The sequence below is a fragment of the Heterodontus francisci genome, chromosome 24, assembly GCF_036365525.1.
Source record: "Heterodontus francisci isolate sHetFra1 chromosome 24, sHetFra1.hap1, whole genome shotgun sequence".
NCBI classification, from domain to species: domain Eukaryota; kingdom Metazoa; phylum Chordata; class Chondrichthyes; order Heterodontiformes; family Heterodontidae; genus Heterodontus; species Heterodontus francisci.
Window position 1 is genome coordinate 58561921 of NC_090394.1, and position 21248 is coordinate 58583168.

Sequence of the window (21248 nt, forward strand, 5' to 3'; positions counted from 1 at the left end):
GTGTAACAGCCCCGACAACCAATTTTATCTGCAGCGCCTGTGGAAGAGCCGATCACCCTAGAATTGGCCTTTATAGCCACTCCAGGCGCTGCTTCACAAACCACTGACCACCTCCAGGCGCTTACCCATTGTCTCTCAAGACAAGAAGGCCAAAGATGGTACACAGACACTGAAAAACAGAATTGGTGTTGTTCTATCAATCTCCTTTGCCCTTAGCCTCAAAAAGAAAACTTGCAACCATTGCTGAAATATTGCCAAATGCTGACAGCTTTGTATCATGGATTTGGTGCTAACTGGGAACTGAATTAAAACTTATCAACTTTACTTCAATTGCCACCTGTTGTCAGGTCAGAACAGGAGGAGAGCTACACCCTGACAGAGCTAAAACTGATCCAAATTCTCAGATCAAAGATCAGTGTTGACAACATCCTAACACTTGTTTGGTTTAAGTCACACAAAAAAATCATGTAACTGAATCCAATCTACACACTAAAACTACCTGAACTTTGGAAAGGTTTGAGATTTCTGAAAGGCATTTTAGATGGGTCTAATTTTCTTCAAAAGTTTCAAACTAAAGTTTAAACAGGAGGAAAGCTACATGTACCCTTTTTTTTGTAAAAGGACAGATGTGTACTGACTCTACTGCCAATTTGCTGCCTGCACACCAACATATGGTGTAGATCTTCCTTCAATAACAGACTTTGTGAAGACACAATAAATTACCTTGTGAAATTTATTAATCTTCCCTGTAACAGCTGCTGTACAAGAAGCCCAAAATGCCTATTCAAGAACTACTTCCCTAAAAATGCAAGATTCAGTTTCTTTCAGAAGAATTTGTGCTTTTTGGTACCTGTAACATCGATCAGTGAGGGGTGTTATGACAAGTCGTGAGGAATTACCCAGGTATTCATAACCATATGTCCGAACTGTAGTGATCATTCGCACAATAACATCATTCTCTTCCCAGTAGTATCTCAGCTGGGAAATCCATATAAAGTCATTGAGGCTTGATACTTTAGCCTCTGCCAGTTCAGAAACCACATCACGTGCTGCAGAAACAGAAAATACAGTGGGATATGTCATGTACCATTAAAATATATTTTTCCTCTCATTTCCTCCCTTCCCTTTCTCTCCTGAGGCACTGATTCCCTCACAGGGATACATTTTCATAGATGTGCTCACACTCCACTTGGTTACTCCAATGACCTTTATTTACATGGAGGCTTCTGCAGGACCTCATCCATCCACAATGCTGTCCTCAACAGGCCATTATACATGTAGTCTAACAGAAGGAGTTGCTGTAAAGCATTCAGGGGCAGGAACAGAGGCCAATTTTGCTTCCCGAATCCAAGGCACTGTGGTCAGTTATTGCATTCCTCCCACTGCCCAGGGTGAGATAGCGGAGTCCAGGGATCAAACCAGAAATATTAGTCATCTGCATGCCTCACAGAAGAAGCAAGCTGGATCAGGAGGGGGAATAGCGTTACAGAGGTATGATACTGGATTAGCAGCCCAGAGCTTATGAGCGCAAATCATAAAAAATGACAATGAAACCCCTGGTTCAGTAATTCCCTTCAAACAAAGGAGCTTGCCATGCTCACATTATGTGGCTGACTCTCAATACTCTCAGTTGTCAGGGCAACTAAAGTTGAGCAATAAACATGGCTTTACCAGTACCGCCCATATCTCAAGAACACATTGTGGTACAAATTCGTCTCAAGCAGTGGTATAAAATGGGCAGTATTAGATTAGGCGCTGGTTATATGCAGCACCTGATATATAATTCCACTGTAGTAAATGGAATTAAATATCGGGCGCTGCATATAATCCGATACCGCCTATTTTGCGCCACCGCCCAAGAGGAACTTCTACCTCTTTTTTTAGGATAATGTGATATTGTTGAAACAAGCACTTACTGTTATTCCCCCATGAGTATGAGAGGCTGTAAGCAATTATTTACCATGTACATCAATGACAGTGAGCGCTCCAAGAGTCATGCGTTCTCCACTAGATAGCTTTCCTCGCACTAGTTCCACAATTTCATTGATTTGTTCATTGCTTTTCTTTAGATAATCCTTCAAAGTAATAGTAAAAGTTTGAAGTACTGATCTAATGAACAGTGTAATAATTGAGAAAAGGTGCAATTCTTAACAAATTATTCAAAATTTAAATAATTTTATTCCCCCTGCTTTAGGTTTCCCCTCACTCCTTGAACAGGACAGTTCAGTCAAGGCACCTACTCCCAAGACTTCTCCAAATGTACAATAAACCATTAGCTGTAGTACATTACTGGTGCCAAAAATTCCCCAGAGACTCAATTATTTAAGGGTGCATCCACACTACAAGTTTAAAGCTGGTGTGAAGTGATTTCAGCTTTGCATCAATGTTAAATCTGTGTAGTGGAGCTCAGGTGTTAAAGCCCAAACTGATCCAAAGTGAAGAGGAGCAAGAATCCTTCCTCCAAGGAGTTTCAATTAATTTTGTTCCACTGTCAGGTCAGGTCGTGACATCAGGTTCTGGCATCTTTCACATCATAACTGCATTTATATTGTAATTGCTTTGCATCAACAGTACAGTTGCTGTGTGAATGTACCTTAAGGGCAAGTTTTATTACATTTCTGATAACTGCAAAATTTTGATAACAAAGATAGCAAACCCATTTATTGTGGCAGCAATTTGCAGGTGGCTGCTTTATTGAGGAGATCAAATGTACCATTTTGTTATATAGTGTCATGATCCTGTTGGGTTTTTTTCAGGAAATATGCAGTGTCTCTCTAAGACAGCAAAGGATCAGCACTGCTTTAAGGTAGCAAGCTTCAGGAGTTACTGAGTAAAGGTGCATCTTGGTTGTCCTGGATACAACTATTCAGAGACCAAGAACAGGACGTACAATGTTGCGATTGACTTTTGAAAAACTGGCTTTTGCATAGACAGTTGAGAGACACAGGCAGTTGACATAGCTGGGCCAGCATGAACTGAAGAAGATATCTCTCAGTCAATTTAAACTGAAGGAAGTGAATTTAAACTGTTTATTTCTACCTCTCAAAATTCTAAAAGTTAAGCCAGATTGATTCATTTGAAATTGGTTTCAAATTGTTGATTTGCTGCGGTCACCACTGGAAAGAAGAAGAGTTTGAAGCTTCAAATATTGAAACTGAATTAATGAATGGCCTATCAATGAAGAACTGTTTTCCTTTCCTCATCGGACCCTGAAAGATTGTAAGTGGACTTTGAATCAGAAGTCTGTTCGTCGGGAAGCATAAATCTGCAAGGACTTTATTGTTATTTCTATTTTTACATATTGGTTTATCTTACTAGTGTTTAAGGTTTTTCAGTTTTTTCTTATAAACAGTTAATTTGTTAATATCTAAAGATACCTGGTTTGGTTCACCTCATTTGGGGGTTACTAGATTATTCAACTCAACTGTGTCTTTCTTTGATTTGGGAAAGCTTAAAGATATATTTATGCGACATGTGGAGTGACAGGACTGAAGTAACAGTGTGTTGCTCCCACCGCAATCAGAATCATATATTTTGATTGGGGGCTTTGTCTTGAGCAGTCGTGCCATAACAATAGACAAATGCATCCCTATGTTCTCTTTATCTTACACATACTCAGCTTCACTATTTCAAACTAAATGTATCATAGTCCTGTCCTTTACAAAGGAATTTGCAAACCTTTGTGGCAAAATCATTGAGAGTTTTCCCACTGAAAATTAGTATGCATATTCCAATGACTGTTTGTCTTCAGCTAGTGAACAAACATGGAGGGAACAATGGAGTCCAGAAGTTCTAATGAGATGCCGCCTTTATCAAATTTGCCGGCTGCTGATTGTTGCCCCTGCACCCTCTCTGCTTCCCCGTAAATATCGGGGCTCTTGTATGTTATGAAAATGTTATTGTACTACAATCAAATATAGGTTGTGCCTTAGAAAACAACAAGGTGTATATACATGTAGGAACATGAGCATGTTTCAACTTACTGTTAAAGTCCCATCTCTAATTGCATCAGAGACCTCACTGGTCCAATAGACTGTGGACACAGATATCACCACCTGTCCAGGCCACTGAAGAACCCATTTTCTACGAGGAAGCTACAAATCCAAAGAATAACATACTGAAATTATTTTCAATCACAAATGAGAAAAGCTATTTATGTTTGTGATGCACAGAATACTTTTCAAATACCAATGTCCTGACAAAATTCATTTTCTCAGATATTTACAATGTATATTTCCAATATTCCAATTTTTTTTTTTTTAACTTAACTCTCAGTAGGACCATGTCTCAGCCAGTTGGAGCTAGCTACTATAACACTCAATCTAGTCTGCATTGGCACATTGACAATGTCATGACCAGTATTGGATACACTGCCATTTATATGTTCATGAAGGGCAGGTCATGCTTGACAAATCTTTTGGAATTCTATGAAGACATTACGAGCAAGGTGGACAATGGGGACCCAGTGGATGTGGTGTACCTAGATTTCCAAAAGGCCTACGACAAGGTGCCGCACAAGAGGCTGCTGCATAAGATAAGGATGCATGGCGTTAGGGGTAAAGTATTAGCATGGATAGAGGATTGGTTGACTAGCAGGAAGCAGAGAGTGGGGATAAACGAGTGCTATTCTGGCTGGCAATCAGTCACTAGTAGTGTGCCTCAGGGATCGGTGTTGGGACCACAATTATTTACAATTTATATTGATGATTTGGAGTTGGGGACCACGTGTAGGGCGTCAAAGTTTGCAGATGACACTAAGATGAGTGGCAGAGCAAAGTGTGCAGATGACTGTGAAACTTTGCAGAGGAACATAGATACATTGAGTGAGTGGGCAAAGGTCTGGCAGATGGAATACAATATTAATAAATGTGAAGTCATTCATTTCGGTAGGAGTAACAGTAAAAAGGATTATTACTTGAATGGTAAAAAGTTGCAGCATGCTGCTATGCAGAGGGACCTGGGTGTCCTTGTGCATGAATCGCAGAAGGTTGGTCTGCAGGTACAGCAAGTAATTAGGAAGGCAAATGGAATTTTATCCTTCATTGCTAAAGGGATTGAGTTTAAAAGCAGAGAGGTTATGTTGCAGCTGTATAAGGTACTGGTGAGGCCGCACCTGGAGTACTGTGTGCAGTTTTGGTCTCCTTACTTGAGAAAGGATGTACTGGCACTGGAGGGGGTGCAGAGGAGGTTCACGAGGTTGATTCCGGAGTTGAGGGGGTTGGCTTATGAGGAGAGACTGAGTAGATTGGGATTATATTCATTGGAATTCAGAAGAATGAGGGGGGATCTTATAGAAACATATAAAATTATGAAGGGAATAGATAAGATACAAGTAGAGAGGATGTTTCCACTGGCAGGTGAAGCTAGGACAAGAGGGCATAGCCTCAAGATTAGAGGGAGCAGATTTAGGACTGAATTGAGAAGGAACTTCTTCACCCAGAGGGTTGTTAATCTATGGAATTCCTTGCCCAGTGAAGTAGTTGAAGCTACTTCAGTAAACGTCTTTAAAGCTAAGGTAGATATCTTTTTGAACAATAAAGGAATTAAGGGATACGGAGAGACGAAAAGATCAGCCATGATCTTATTGAATGGCGGAGCAAGCTCGAGGAGCCGGACGGCCTACTCCTGCTCCTAGTTCTTATGTTCTTATATTCATTTGCTGTAGTATCATAGAATTATATAGTTCAGAAGAAGGCCCGTTTACCCGTGCCAGCTCATTGAGCCTAAATTAGTCAATAATGTAACAGTAAAGGAACAACTAGCTAACTCCCTTCCCAACAGCACTGTTGATGTACCTACACACCAAACACTGCAGCAGTTCAAGAAGGCAGCTCACCACCACCTTCTCAAGGGCAATTAGGGATAGGCAATAAAGGCTGGCCTAGCCAGCAATGGCCACATCCCCCGAATGATTAAAAAAAAGTGACCGTAACATGGTTGAGTTCAATATTATGTTTGAGAGGGAGATGGGCAAGTCACAGACCAAGGTTTTAAATTCAGTAGGATGGATTTTGGAGGAATGAGGCAGAAATGAACCACAGTAGGCTGGATAAAACTACAGACAAATAGTGCGAGATGTTCAAAGATGTGCAGGACTTGCACATACCCTTAAAGGGCAAGAACATTACTTGTCTAATTAAATAATTATGGTCAACAAGAGATATGAGTATTAATATAAAACTAAAAGAAAACCCTATACCAATGCAAAGAACAGTAGAGATCCCACAAACTGGGAGTGATGTAAAAAATTGCAAAGGAATACTAAGAAAGCAGAAAGCAAAAAGGAATACAAGAAAAAAAATTGAGAGATATCAAGAATAACAGTGAAGTATTTTACAATTATATTAAGGAAAAGAGAGTGTTGAAAATAATGTGGGCCACTTGAAGACGGATGCAAATTATATTGTTACTAAAAAATCAGGAAATAGCAGTCTTGATAAATACTTGCGCTGTATTGGTGTTCAGATTATAATATTAAAGTACCAGAGATATGAGGAAAAGTAAAAGTAAATCTAGGGGAGGAACTTACTCAGTTTAATACAAGTAAAATTAGGTAACAGAGAAAATAATGAAACTAAAGACTCTAGTTATGATCTTCCAAAACTTTCTTGATTCAGAAATTGTCGCCTTGGATTGAAAAATTGCCAATGTTGCTAGATTATTTAGGAATGCTAACCAGGAAGTTATAGGCCTATTGGTCCAAAGTCTGCTGTGGGCAAGTTACTAGAAACTGTTATTAGGGCCACAGCGAATGAACACTTGGCTAAACATAAACTGATCAGAGAACCAGCATGGATTTGTGGTCCAGACAGCATTTTCCCCATGCCCTCCTATTGAAACTTGCAAACTGCTCCTGACAAGCCTTTCAATGAGCTCAACAGCCAATTAATTAGAGGCGTGTAGGCTTCCCATACCCACATTCCCGGCATGACTTTAAAAACTGTTTCGCATTCCAGAGGCAGCAGGAACCAGTGCTTACCTCCGAGAATGCATTTTCAAATCATGCACGCCCTCACTCCCACACCCACCAGCATAGAGAGGGATGACCTAACTTCAGGAGACCAGGATGTAGAAGCAGTTTGGGTAGAAATGAGAAATCATAAAGAAGTCACTTGTGGGAGTGGTGTACAGGCCAACTAACATTAACCACACTGTAGGACGGGATAACCATAGAAACATAGAAAATAGAAGCAGGAGACGGCCATTCGGTCCTGCTCCATCATTCAAAAAAGATTATGGCAGATCGTCTAATTCAGTACCCTGTTCCCGCTTTCTCCCCATATCCCTTGATCCCTTTGGCATTAAGAAATATATCTATCTTCTTCTTGAATATATTTAATGATTTGGCCTCCACAGTCTTCTGCGATAGAAAAATTCCACAGGTTCACCACCCTTTATGTAAAGGGGTATAAAAGAAGAAATAATGGCAGCTTGTCAGAAAGGTACAGCAATAATTATGGGGGATTTTAACCTACATGTAAACTGGAAAAATCAGATGGGCAGAGGTAGCCTAGATGAGGAGTACATAGAATGTTTTCTGGATAATTTCTTGGAACAATACATTCAGGAGCCAATCAGAGAGCAGGCTGTACTAGACCTGGTATTGTGCAACAAGATAGGATTAATTAATGACCTCATAGTTAAGGCGCCCCTAGGTAGCAGCGGTCATAATATGATTGAATTTTACATTCAGTTTGAGGGAGAGAAGAGTGGGTACAAGACTAGTATTTTAAACTTAAGTAAGGGCAATTATGAGGGCATGAAAGCAGAGCTAGCTAAAGTGAACTGGCAAATCAGGTTAAGGGATAGGTCAACAGAGATGCAGTGGCAGACATTTAAGGGGATATTTCAGAATACACAGAATAGATACATTTCAACAAGAAAGAAAAATTCCAAGGGTGGGACCTGCCATCCGTGGTTAACTAAAACAGTTAAAGATAGTCTCAAACTTAAAGAAAAAGCCTATAATTGTGCAAAGATGGGAGGCAGGTCAGAAGATTGGACAGCATATAAAAAACAGCAAAGAATGACTAAAAGATTGATAAGGAAGGTAAAATTACAGTACGAGAGAAAGCTAGCTAGAAATATAAGTAAGAGTTTCTATAGATATTTTTTTTTAAAAGAGTTAACAAAGTGAGCGTTGTTCCAATAGAAAGGGAATCTGGGGAATTAAGAATGGATAATAAGGAGATGGCAGATGAATTGAACAGATATTTTGAATTGGTCTTCACTACTGAGGATACAAGTAACATCCCAGTATTAGCTGTAGGTCAGGAATTGGAAGGGAGGGAAGAACTCAAGAAAATTACAATCACCAGGGAAGTGATACTAAACAAACTGTTGGAGCTGCGGGCTGACAAGTCCCCAGGTCCTGATGGACTTTATCCTAGGGTGTTAAAAGTGTCTATTGAGATAGTTGATGTGTTAGTTTTAATTTTCCAAAATTCCCTCGATTCAGGGAAGATTCCATTAGATTGGAAAATAGTGAATGTAACTCCTTTATTCAAAAGGGGAGGGAGACAGAAAGCAGGAAACTACAGGCCAGTTAGCTTAACGTCTGTCTTAGGGAAAATGTTAGAAGCTATTATTAAAGACTTTATAGCCAGGCATTTAGAAAAATTCAAGGTAATCAGTCAGTCAACAGAGTTTTGTGAATGGGAAATCATGTTTAACCAATCCTTATTAAGCCATCTCCTTATTATCCATTATTAATTCCCCAGACTCACTTTCTATTGGACCAACTCTCATTTCGTTAACCCTTTTCTTTTTAAAATATCTATAGAAACTCAAGCGCCGCTGAGTCAGCGGCGCTTGAGATGGCTTGGCCATGTGAGCCGCATGGAAGATGGCAGGATCCCCAAAGACACATTGTACAGCGAGCTCGCCACTGGTATCAGACCCACCGGCCGTCCATGTCTCCGTTATAAAGACGTCTGCAAACGCGACATGAAATCGTGTGACATTGATCACAAGTCGTGGGAGTCAGTTGCCAGCATTCGCCAGAGCTGGCGGGCAGCCATAAAGACAGGGCTAAATTGTGGCGAGTCGAAGAGACTTAGTAGTTGGCAGGAAAAAAGACAGAGGCGCAAGGGGAGAGCCAACTGTGCAACAGCCCCAACAAACAAATTTCTCTGCAGCACCTGTGGAAGAGCCTGTCACTCCAGAATTGGCCTTTATAGCCACTCCAGGCGCTGCTTCACAAACCACTGACCACCTCCAGGCACGTATCCATTGTCTCTCGAGATAAGGAGGCCCAAAAGAAAAAGAAAGAATAGAAACTCTTACTATCTGTCTTTATATTTCTAGCTAGCTTTCTCTCATACTGTAATTTTACCTTCCTTATCAATCTTTTAGTCATTCTTTGAAGGAGTTACATGTGCTGTGGATAAAGGGCAACCAGTGGATGTATTGTACTTAGATTTCCAGAAGGCATTTGTTAAGGTGCCACATCAAAGGTTATTGCAGAAAATAAAAGCTCATGATGTAGGGGGTAGCATTTTGGCATGGATAGAAGATTGGCTAGCTAACAGGAAACAGAGAGTAGGCATAAATGCATCATTTTCTGGTTGGCAAGATGTAACAAGTAGTGTGCCACAGAGATCTGTGCTGGGCCCTCAATTTTTTACAATTTATATAAATGACTTAGGTGAAGGGACCGAAGGTATGGTTGATAAATTTGCTGATGACACAAAGGTAGGTAGGAAAATAACTTGTGAAGAGGATATAAGGAGGCTACAAAGGGATATAGAAAGGTTAAGTGAGTGGGCAAAGACCTGGCAAATGGTGTATAATGTGGGAAAGTGGGAAATTGTCCACTTTGGCAAGAAGAATAAAAAAGCATATTATCTAAATGGTGAGAGATTGCAGAGCTCTGAGATGCAGAGGGATCTGGGTGTCCTAGTGCATGAATTGCAAAAAGTTAGTATGCAGGTACAGCACGCAATTAGGAACGCTTATAGAATGTTATCGTTTATTGCGAGGGGAATTGAATACAAAAGTAGGGAGGTTATGCTTCAGCTATACAAGGCATTGGTGAGACCACATCTGGAGTACTGTGTACAGTACTGGTCTCTTTATTTAAGGAAGGATGTAAATGCATTGCAGGCAGTACAGAGAAGGTTTACTAGACTAATAACTGGAATGGGTGGGCTGTCTTACGAGGAAAGATTGGACAGGCTCGGCTTGTATCTGCTGGAATTTAGAAGAGTAAGAGGCGACTTGATTGAAACATATAAAGGGTCTTGCCAGGGTGGATGTGGAAAGGATGCTTCCCCTTGGGAGAATCTCGAACTAGGGGTCACTATTTAAAAATAAAGACCATTTAAGACAGAAAAGAGGAAACATTTTTTCTCTGAGGGTCATGAGTCTTTGGAATTCTCTTCCTCAAAAGACAGTGGAAGCAGATTCTTTGAATATTTTTAAGGCAGAGGTAGATAGATTCTTGATAAGCAAGGGAGTGGAAGGTTATTGGAGGTAGGTGGAAATGTGGAGTAATCAGTTCAGCCATGAACGTATTGAATGGTGGAGCAGGCTTAAAGGGCTGAGCGGCCTACTCCTGCTCCTAATTCCTATGTTCATACATATGTTCGTATTTCAAAATTCAGCAAGGATCCAAAGGTTTCAGAGGGTGGCAGCAAAAGGCAAGAAACTAGGATATGGAAAAAAACACCTATCTTGGAATTCTAGAACACAGGTTATGATTATGACCGTAGTCTGCCTGTCATGCAGAGAAAGCAAATATGTGAGAGATGCCTGCAGACAGATGAGAGAGAGAGAGAATTGAAAGGTGAATCTTCTAATAGCTGGTTATGTATAGGTTCAATCCTGAAAACAGGTTATCTGTCTCACCCTCTTGGTTACAAGAGCAGGTTTATAAGAGGAACCCAAAAATGGGAATCATTTTGGGGTGGAGATCCCCTAACACACACAAATTCTGATCTACAGCTGAGAAGATCAGCAATGTTACATTGTGATCAAGCAGCGGCTGATGTGTCATTCAAGTTTTCAAGTCCATTGGCTTAGCACTTGCCTTGTTCTTGGTAAGATCAATGATTGGGCAAAACAGAGGCAATTGTTAACTCAGGCTGTGATTCAGTTTTTGAAATCTCTTAGCAAGCAAGCTCCTGATTTCAACCATAATGCTGTGAAGATGCAGTAAAGGATGTGTAGTGCTTCCCTATGAGAAGTAAGGAAGAATTAACTGGCGGTTCACCCCAGGGCTATAGAACTGGATTTTCAATTGCCCTCCATAAACTTGTTGCTAAGCTCATTGATGAGCTTGTTAACAGGCTGGAGAGGAACAGAATCAAATTTTCAAAGGTAATAATGGGAAGAGTGAAGGGTCTGGGACACATTAGTGCACAGCTGTTGGGAACACAATGGGGAATGTTACATGAGCATTTCTGTTTCTTTGTGTAAAATATGTTTTAAGAAATTATAGTTGAATTTTGGACATTGAATCATCTGGAGATTGCTGAACTTTGTGGGTGTTTTTCTTAAAAGGAAGATCAGAAGGTTGACCAGTAAGCAGGTTTTTATTGGAAGGCACATGTTTGTAAAGAACCCAGCAGGGGGTTTGCCCTGAAGATCTACTTGCTTATTGACAGGTCAGAATTTATGGCTGTCATAGAACTTGCCTCTGGAAAAGGTTGGTTTCATTTTTAACTGTTAAAAAAGCCAGTTGGTTTGGCTAAAAAGAGGCAGTTGGAGTTTGCTATTGACCTACCAGGAGAAGACCACACTGCTTATCTTGCTCTTGAAAATCAAATCTTGTATCAAGTTGTACTACTGCCTCCTGTATTTGAAGAAATCCTGAATGTTTTCAGAAACCTTGTATCTTTAAAAGAACTTTGCATCCAATGTGTGAGAATTGAAACCTTTGCTGCTGCACATCTGATGTAAGACCTATATGAAGCCTTCTGTCGCTGCATTTCTTGAAAGCCTATCCAGACTATTCATCAACATTGCCTGGAAGGAACTGTTCTAGGAAGACTCCTAGTGTCTCCTATTTGCCTTTGGAACACCACACGAAAACAAAGGACTTCCATATCTTCTATTCAGTCTAAGGTTTTTTTTAATTCCTTCTATTTCTTTGTAACAGCTGTAAAAAAAAAAAAATCCCTTTTTGCCCGGTTAGCCGGTTGTGTATACGAATGTGAGTGTGGGGGCTAGGATAAAAAAAGGGGCTTTAATATTTGACTTCGCATATGTGTTTATTTCATTATTGGTTAACACTTGGTTTATAATAAACGGATAATTTTGTTATTTATTAAAGAAACCTGGTTGGTGTGCTTTATTCTGGGGACAAATAGAGTATCTATTTGACTGTTTCAGTAAGTGCGAAATTTTAAATATATGTTGTGACCTGTGGAGAAGTGGGACTGCATTAACAGTGCATTGTTCCCACCTCGGTTGTAACAGGAGCCATTATTGATTGTGGCTGCTGATGAAAAATCTTGTATAAAAAAGGATAGTCATACTGAGGTGCTCATGCTGTGGCACAAAGTTGCCATCACTTGAGCAGAGCAGCTTGAGTACTTCAGAGCTGAGCATTTGGGTATTTGTGTGGACAGTGAGACTGCTGGCCCTCTGCTTTCCTGCTTGCTCCATTCCTCCAGGCAACGGCAAGCCCAATAATGGCTGCCATTTGCCTTTTAAAATCACCCTCCAGAACTAGTTCTGCCTCCATCCTGCACCCAATGTAATGAGAAGCTTTTTATGTTGTCTGAAGCAGCACAAATGAGATGCGTGGAGTTCAGTTGATTGAAGATCTCAAACAGGTTTATTAACAGCTAGCTATTATATACAGCACAGAGCTAACTATTTACAGAAGCTGCTTCTTGGTGTTACAGTTAGAGTGAGCCTGGCATGTAGTCACATGATTGCATCCTGGCACTTAGCTCATTAGCATACTAAGATCTTATGGAGAAATCACTCTTAAAGGCAAACACACAACATCCCTCTTCTTTCTAAAGATAAGTCTCATATGCTAAAAGCAAAAATATATAAAACTAGATCTCAAAATTATTTACATAAGTATAGAGATTATGAAATTTACAAATATAGAGGCTCAAACATCCAGATATCGTCTCGGTGGTTTGACAAATCTTGCTCGGGGAATTTGCATCTCATCTGTTGCTGTTCTTTCTGAAGTTTCTCCCTCTCTGCATCCAGTTTCTGTTGCTCTGCCTTTAGCCTGCTAACATACTCTGTTGCTTTTGTCAACATGATACTTTTGGGTCTCGTCATTCTTGGAAAGTTCCGGCACCTCATCTCGAAGAGCCAGTAAACAATGCTTCAACACATTCCTCCTCTGCCTCTTCAGGACATTGCATGTCCTTCGCCTCCTCATCCCCCGTGTCTGAAGGCTTGGGGCTCCAGGTTGAGGATTTGTTGGGGGAACAGTACTTGGTCTCATGGAGATATCTGTCCTTAGTGGATTGTTGTGGTGCTGGTGGTTCTCTAGAGAGAAGAGGTGAAGGCGCTGCATAGTTGTGCTGTTGCTGAGTTTTTATATACTGCGCCGTTTGATGCTGGTCAGAGTCTGCGAGCGGGTTCCGGTCCTTGGAGATTTCCCCTTGGCAATGTTCTCGTGGATGGTCATGATGTTGAGGTCCTTACACACTGGTAGTCCTGCCACTGCTGGTCCGCTCGTGTCTACGAGGTGGAACGTTTGTGGTTTCCATGCCAACTTGCATTGTTAAATTGCCACTGCATGGGATGGGTAACCCATTATCTGCAGATAGCTTGGCAGCTGTCGATTGTATAATTGACTTCCAACGACTTCAGTACATATCTTTGAGGATTTGGACCGGTATGACATTTGCACTAGCTCTGGTGTCAATATTGACCTTGAGTGTACGCTTGCCAGCTTTCTTTGCACACATGATGTTAATGGTGGCGAAAGCTTCCAGTTGTTGGACTTCATCAACGTGCTGTGTCAGGTTCACAATGTGGAATGCCCATTCATCTTCTGTCTGAGAACTACTTCTCTGAGTCTTGTCTCAGGTCTGCTTTGCTGTGGACCTCATGTATTGGCTTGCGTTTATGCAGGTCTCTGGTGCTTTCCTTGCTGCTGTTGCCTGGTTGTCTGTTTCTTGTGCGTTCAACTGTGACTTCTGGCTGCTTTTTGGAGCCAGAATTCCTGCATAGGCGGGCCCAGTGTCATTTTTCACCGCATGCCTTGCACAGGTCTCGAAATGCAGGACAGCTTCGCTGTAATTGGTACCAACCTCACTTATCACACTGCTTTCTTGTCCTTTTCAACCCGGTAATGTGCCGCTACTGTTGGCTGCACCTAGTACTTGTAGGTGCTGTTGTCCAGCTACAAAGACTTCGTACCTCCTGCCATATTCCAGTAGTGCATCAATGCTGTGACCTTTCTTTTATCCCCCCCTAGAGGTCTTTCTGAAACGCTTCAATGGATGCTGTTATGATCACCAGCTCCATTATTTGGTCTGACAGCTCAGTTTCTGAGAAGACACAGTCATTACCCTTGCTACGACATTTACTGATGAATTGGGCTATTGATTCCTGTGGCTGTTGCCTGTCAGACATCAATTCCAGGCAGTGAATTTGATCTTCCAGCGCTTTCCATATCTTTGCAGGATCTTTCTGGTCCTCTTTAGATAAGCTTGAGGTATTGATTCTGTGTAATTCCTCATTTCCAATTGCGATCATTATTTTTACAGCTTGCCTTTCTGGTTCTGTTATTACATGGTCTGTGAAGCATAACTGCATTCTTTGTTTGAAGAATTGGATCTCAGGGAGGATATGGCCTTCCAGTTCATGCTGGCAAGTTTTGTATCCATTTTCCTGCTGTTCTTTTACTTTAAAACTTGCTTTGTGACTCTGTACTGTTTTCCCTTTAAAAGAACTCTCTTGGCTACTTTGATTGACAGCAGATGTTTAGCAGTGCTTGTCTGTTTGCCTAGCTTCCAGCACTCCAGTCTGTTTGTTTTTATAGCTGTGCAATAGGCATTTCAAGTGCTTTTTTGCTAGAGTTTGTTTATACAGCAGATCAATAGGTAATTCTTCATGCTTAAGTGGTTTTATGAGTTTCTTTTAAACATTGGCTGAGTGAGTGAAAGCTCTTCACGCTGGAGTGATCTAATGGGTTTCTTTTTATAGCTTTAGCTGCAAGCTGCGTGAATGGAGGACTCCTGCGCTTTTTGCTGTCAGGCACTTCCTGTAATGGCACTGACCTGATCAGCCTGGGAGAGGAGTTGGGTCTTCCCCGAATTTGTTACTTTCCCGGGGTGCCTTTGAGAGAAAAAAAAAATCAACCTTTTACAGACTTCAAGACTTCTTTTTTTTTTGACTGGGATTTCTGTACCACTGACACACTGACTCACCCGATCATAGTGATTAGTTTGCAGCCTATTGTTCAGAGCTCTGTCTTCCACAGCTGAAGGTGAGTTTTTTTTCCTCCTTTACACTGTTTGAGCCAGTATTTCTTTTAACATTCTCTCTTTTCGCTGTAGGTAGTTTTTAAAGCTGTTTTCCTGCGGTCTTCAATCTTGGATCTTGTCTTCTCATCACAGCTGCCACCATGTAATGAGAAGCTTTTTATGTTGTCTGATGCAACACAAATGAGATGCGTGGAGTTCAGTTGATTGAAGATCTCAAACAGGTTTATTAATAGCTAACTATTATATACAGCACAGAGCTAACTATTTACAGAAGCTGTCTCTTAGTGTTACAGTTACCGAGTGAGCCTGGCATGTAGTCACATCACTACGTTCTGGCACTTAGCTCATTAGCATACTAAGATTTTATAGGGATATCACTCTTAAAGGCAATCACACAACACCTGCCACCCCTAAATGGGCACCGAACTCGCCACCAGGCTAATTAGGGCCTTTCCCTTTAAAAATCGAGTCACAACACTGATGCTGATGCAGCGCAGGGTCCGGACCCTGAAATGATCCAGCCATTGGGTTCCCAACCCCAGATCGAAAATCCAGCCCACGCTCTTATACCTTGTACCTAACTCAAGCACGGGAAAGCTAGAACCATGGAAACAAGTAACATTATTCCTCCATTGGATTGCCAGGTTTGGTAGGTCCTGCTAGAGCTGATTCTGTTGTTTTTGATTCTGCAGTTTTATACTGGGATTATTGTGCTCGAATGACCTTGCTTAAGCACAAGTGGATCATGAATATTCTAGTATCATTAGAGTATCAATAATTAAAAAATAAACTGAACAAACAAATGGTTAAAATTCCATAGAAGAAATGATAAGTAACAGCAAAGTCAAGTCAGCTTGCCATACTAATACCATTAAACAATAAATTTGCAAGCAGTAGTACCTTAATCTTATAAAAATATATAAGAAAAGGATTAATTGTGATTGATAGTTAAATCCTATTACCTGAATATAGTTGGCAATACCTTCCTTAATGACATGCTTTATACTGTTAAGCATCATCCCTTCAACTTGCAATAGCCATTTCTCCACCATACCCTGTAATTGAGAAACCACAAAAAATTCATTCTTAAAATATTTGAGACACCTCAATGTGAGCTGATTTTATAAAACTGAATGATGTCAGGAATGCACACCTCAGAAAATTGTGGGGACTGTCCCCACAATTTTACAACCATTCAAATTGATGGGGGAGCACACCTGAAATTTTCCAATATGCGTTCCCAGCAGGTGAGGTTAACATCCACATGCATAATCTTGTGTAATTGGCCTTTGGATTTTCTGGCCCTTCATAGTCCATGGGATGATATTGAGCTAATTGCTGTTAAAATCAGCAAATAACTAGTCACTGCCTGCAATCCAGTTCCTGCAAACTGTGATAGACCTCACCACGCTTGTGGTTTCTGACATAATTAAGGGCCAGGTCTATTTCGGAAGTGGTGTATGTAACTCAAAGCAATCCTTGACATAGCTCTGAACATTTAAAATGTTTTTTTTTTTAAAAACAGTACCCCATTTTGAATCCATCTTAATAGATCCAAGTTAAATGACAATTTGAGGCTTCAAACTTTAATTTTCATAACATTGATATTAGAAATAGTGACATTTTAAGGAAGATGTTCTGAGTTTTCCTTGGGTTCCAATTGTTTATGCTGATTTCCACTTGTTTTGCACTGGTTTTTACATTCCAATGTATGCCAAGATTCTCATGAAATTTTGGTATAAATTGCTGTTCAGAAGATAGGTGAAAAAAGGAGTTTAAATTTCTATCTTAAATATAAATGGCACAAAAAGTTCAACTAACACTAGTTAGGCGGGACTTGACCAGTTAATGCTGATAGAAGGCATTGAGTCAACACAGTGCAAGGCAAGCTACTACAACGCTATACAACTAATCATGTTAATTTCTTCATATCTCAAACCATTCTGCATCATATATTCAATTAAAATTACAATATTTTCCAAATGAGTTAGGATCCCACATCCTACATACCTCATAATGAATATTTAGAAAATTGCAACAGTTTGTGGAACTCTGAAACTTATCTTGAATATTACAATTTAAACAAAAAAATCCTGTTTTAGACTGATATCAGAGAAAACAAAGATGTATGGAATTTGTCCAAAAAAAGGTTTGATTGAATAGATTGATTGAATTAGACAAATATTTTCTTTGAAAAAAAATCAAGTGATATTTGTGGAGTGATTTAGTTATTGTTAAAAGAAACATTAACCATTAATCTTGTACTTTGCAAAGAATAGTGACCCCTGTCTATATTTTGGGTTGTACTGTAATCATTGAGGAGCAATTAAGACACATGGGGGGCAAATGCGTACCTTTGCTTTTGCTGGGTAGATAATTTTAACAAAAGGAACGATTTCGTCTTCAGAGCTGATCATCCCTGTTATCTGAAGCTGATCAGTGAACTGAAGTTTTGCTATTCCTTCAAAGCACTTCTTCAGATGTGGCTGGACTCTGAGCGGATCTTTGGTTTCTGAGAGAATCTCAAGCAGCTCATCATTGGACAAGAAAAAGAATCTGCAGTGAAAAGCAAGAGCTCAAGATAGAGAATACAAGCAAACAAAGGCAGTGTTTTAGTTCAGTCTGATAATTTAACTAAAAGGTGACCCCCCACTCCCACACCCATCCATTTTTATCTATGAATTCTCCCACTCTGCCCAACACTTCCATTTCTGATCCAAGGCCAGTTCATTGAATATTTTCAAAGAGAATGCTGCTCCATGTCTAGACTGAAACCCTTTTGAGGACAGATACAAATAGGCCACAGTCCTGTCAGGATACATTTACACTTTGGGTTTACACTACAACACCACCAAAGTGCGGACCTAACGACTACTGAGTCGCGCAAAACACCAATTAATTCAAATGTTTACCAAAAAATGCAGATGCTCTGATCTTGCAGGGGTTAAGGACATGAAACTTAATGACCTGAAAATCCTGAGGTCAGTGAGGATGGCAAGCTGCTCAATGGTCCACTGCATAGCTACAATTTCACGTGGATCCCAGATCAGCCAGGTTTCAGCTCCATATAAATTCTTGCTCAAATTTCAGTTGAGGGGTAGGGTGATTCAATTGAGTCTTTTTGGCCTGTGCCCTCTACATTTTGAGGCACATCTGAGAATTTCCCCGTCTACTGCAGGAATTCAGTTCATTACGCCCAACATAACTCTCACCAGTTGAAAATGTGTTATGAATTCCATTGAGGCCTTAGTAAAGCCTCCAGGATTTCTGTTTCAAATACTTGAACTACTCTACAGTGACATTTAACAGCCAGAGAACAAAACAGTAATTGATCTGGGGTAGGGTGTCAATTCCATTTAATAATATGGCATTTTTTTCACTTGGGAGTGCTAGTAGTTTCATAAAAACAGGAAATGCTGGAAACATCCAGCATCTGTAGAGAGAGAAAGAGAGTTAACATTTCAAGTCGAAGACCTTTCATAAGAACAGGAAAAAATTGGAGAATTACCTTTTGTGCAAATACAGAGCCAAGGGGAGACGGACAGGGAAAGAACAAAAGGGCAAAGTCTACGGAGGGCAAGAGTGACCAAATGGCAAAAGTGATGACAGTGCAAGGAAAAATAAGGTGATCATGAGGCAGGTAAGGAGATAAAAGTTGGGTCCAGAGGATATGTAAATGGTTACATCAAAATGGCAGAGAAAAAGGGAAGCATGAAAAAGCTTGCAAAGATAGGAAAGCTCCCCTTGGGCTGGGAGTATGGTAGAATAAAGGCAGGTAGACCCCGAGGGGTGCAGACCTCCCAGCCTGCTGTGTACCAATAGGTGTTCCCCACACAAAGTACCAGACCGTACCTTCTCCAATCCCAGTGGCTCTTATGCAGCCATCCTACATTACCAGCAGTCTGAGAGAAAATGGGAGTGGTAGTTAAGATCTAAAGTAATTAAACTTAATGTTAAGGCTAGAAGGATGTAAAGTGTCTAGTAGAAACATGAGGTGTTGTTCTTTGAGCTTCCGTTGAGCTTCATTGGAACAATAGGACAGAGAGGTCGGAGCTTGAGTGGAATGGAGAATTAAAGTGGCAAGTAACTGGAAGATCAGGCTTATGCTTCTGGACTGAACAGAGGTAATACTAAAATGATCACCAAATCTGCGGATGGTCTCCTAAGTGTGGGAGGGGGGACCGCATCATGAGCAATGAATACAGTATATGGAGTTGGAAAAAGTAGAATTAAATCACTGTTTCACCCTGAAGGAGTGTTTCAGGCCCTGGACAATGGGAAGGGAGGAGGCAACAGGGAAGGTGTTGTACCTCCTGCACTTGCAGGTATTGGGGGTAATGCAAGAATCACAGAGAGATCTCTTCAAATTGCTGAAAGGGAAAAATAGAAGATGTGTTTTCCGGTGGAATTGTGCTGGAGGCAACGAAAACGATGGAGTATGATCTGTTCAATGTGGATGCTGTTGGGGTGGAAGTGTGAATGAGGGACTCTAGCATGGTTCTGGGAGGTAGGAGAAGGCATGAGAGTGGAAATGCGGGAAATGAAACAGACGTGATTGAGTGCAACAACAGTGGTGGGGACTCCTCGGCTGAGACATTTCAGTAGTTCTGGTGTGGACGATGGCATGTCGAAGCAGTTGAAGTCGGAGAAACCGAAAGGACTAGAATTCTTAGAGAAAATAGGATCTATAATCAAAGACAATCAAATTTTTGTTTTAGCAAAATTAGTTGTTCCTTGGCCCTTCCAGGTCTCAGGAATCCCTGGAGCAGAGCAAAGTGTACCACTTCGACTCCTGTTGCAGAACAGGGCAGGTGCTCTGAAGTACTCTTACAGGTGTTGCTCCGGGTATCTAAATTACCCCATTCCCATGACATTGGATGGAGTCTACAACGATGGGTAATGGTGTATGGATGTCCCTTTCTGTTGCCAGCAACTTTTACCAGCAAGGCAGGACCCCTAGATTTCTGTCCTATTGAAGTATTGGGATGGCAGTTTTGTACATACTTCAGAATAGAGCTCTTCATCGGCAGCAGATTTGCAGTTTAAGTGACACAATGTAAACAAAATACTCTAGTTTCCATCTCTGCTTGGCTAAGTGTCAGTAACTGCATTTAAATCCATCAATAGTCACTCCTGTGTAAGTGTGTTTATTTTAACAACATAAATGGGGAGAAACAAAAAGATTACAGAATATCAATAAAAGATTGATCTCAATAAGAATTTTCCCTATATCTAAAATACTGACACTTATTTTATATTTGATTCAAAACAAAAATCTGTAGTGTATTTAAAAAGGGAACTCTCACCTTGGGAAATAGAGTCTTTTCTTCTCCAGATATAAATTAAGTCCTTTCTGGATGTCCTCTAAAAGATAATTAGCCTCTAGCAGCCTTTCCAGCATATTTGGCTGAGATGTAGCCACCAAAACTCGGGCATCTTTTACCTAGCAACAAAACAATCAAACAGAAGGAGAGAAAGTACGGCTCTTAATTCTGCGCAACTATGCCTCCCTCACAACACATTAAAATTCTACATTTTTAGGACATAGAATTTGATCTTACAGCCATTATCTATTAAAAACAGTCTCAAGGTTGCAATAATACAACACCAGTAGATGACGCTGTAAATGTAATGTTATGTGACAAACTGAAAACAATGGATGTCACCTAATATACTGTGCCTTTGACTAGGGCAATCTTAATTCTACAAGCGGGGCAGAAGACTTTTTATTTTAAAAAATATGTTCCTTCATTGGATGTGTGCATCACTGATAAGGCCAGCATTTATTGTCCATTATTAACTGCCCTTGAGAAAGTGATGGTGAGCCACCTTCTCGAA

At 40.5% G+C, this 21248-nt stretch overlaps 1 protein-coding gene across 4 annotated transcripts in view; it reads right to left on the reverse strand.

The window, feature by feature from the left end:
- Positions 1-21248, reverse strand: part of dnah3 (dynein axonemal heavy chain 3) — a 217313-nt gene that overhangs the window by 106521 nt on the left and 89544 nt on the right. For all 4 annotated transcript variants that reach the window (XM_068056265.1, XM_068056264.1, XM_068056266.1 and 1 more), the window contains 6 exons: positions 20717-20853; positions 17765-17966; positions 16373-16465; positions 3984-4094; positions 1961-2075; positions 851-1049 (listed from right to left, as the gene is read on the reverse strand). In XM_068056265.1, the coding sequence (XP_067912366.1) occupies positions 851-1049; positions 1961-2075; positions 3984-4094; positions 16373-16465; positions 17765-17966; positions 20717-20853 (857 nt within the window). The remainder of the gene's footprint in view (positions 1-850; positions 1050-1960; positions 2076-3983; positions 4095-16372; positions 16466-17764; positions 17967-20716; positions 20854-21248) is intronic.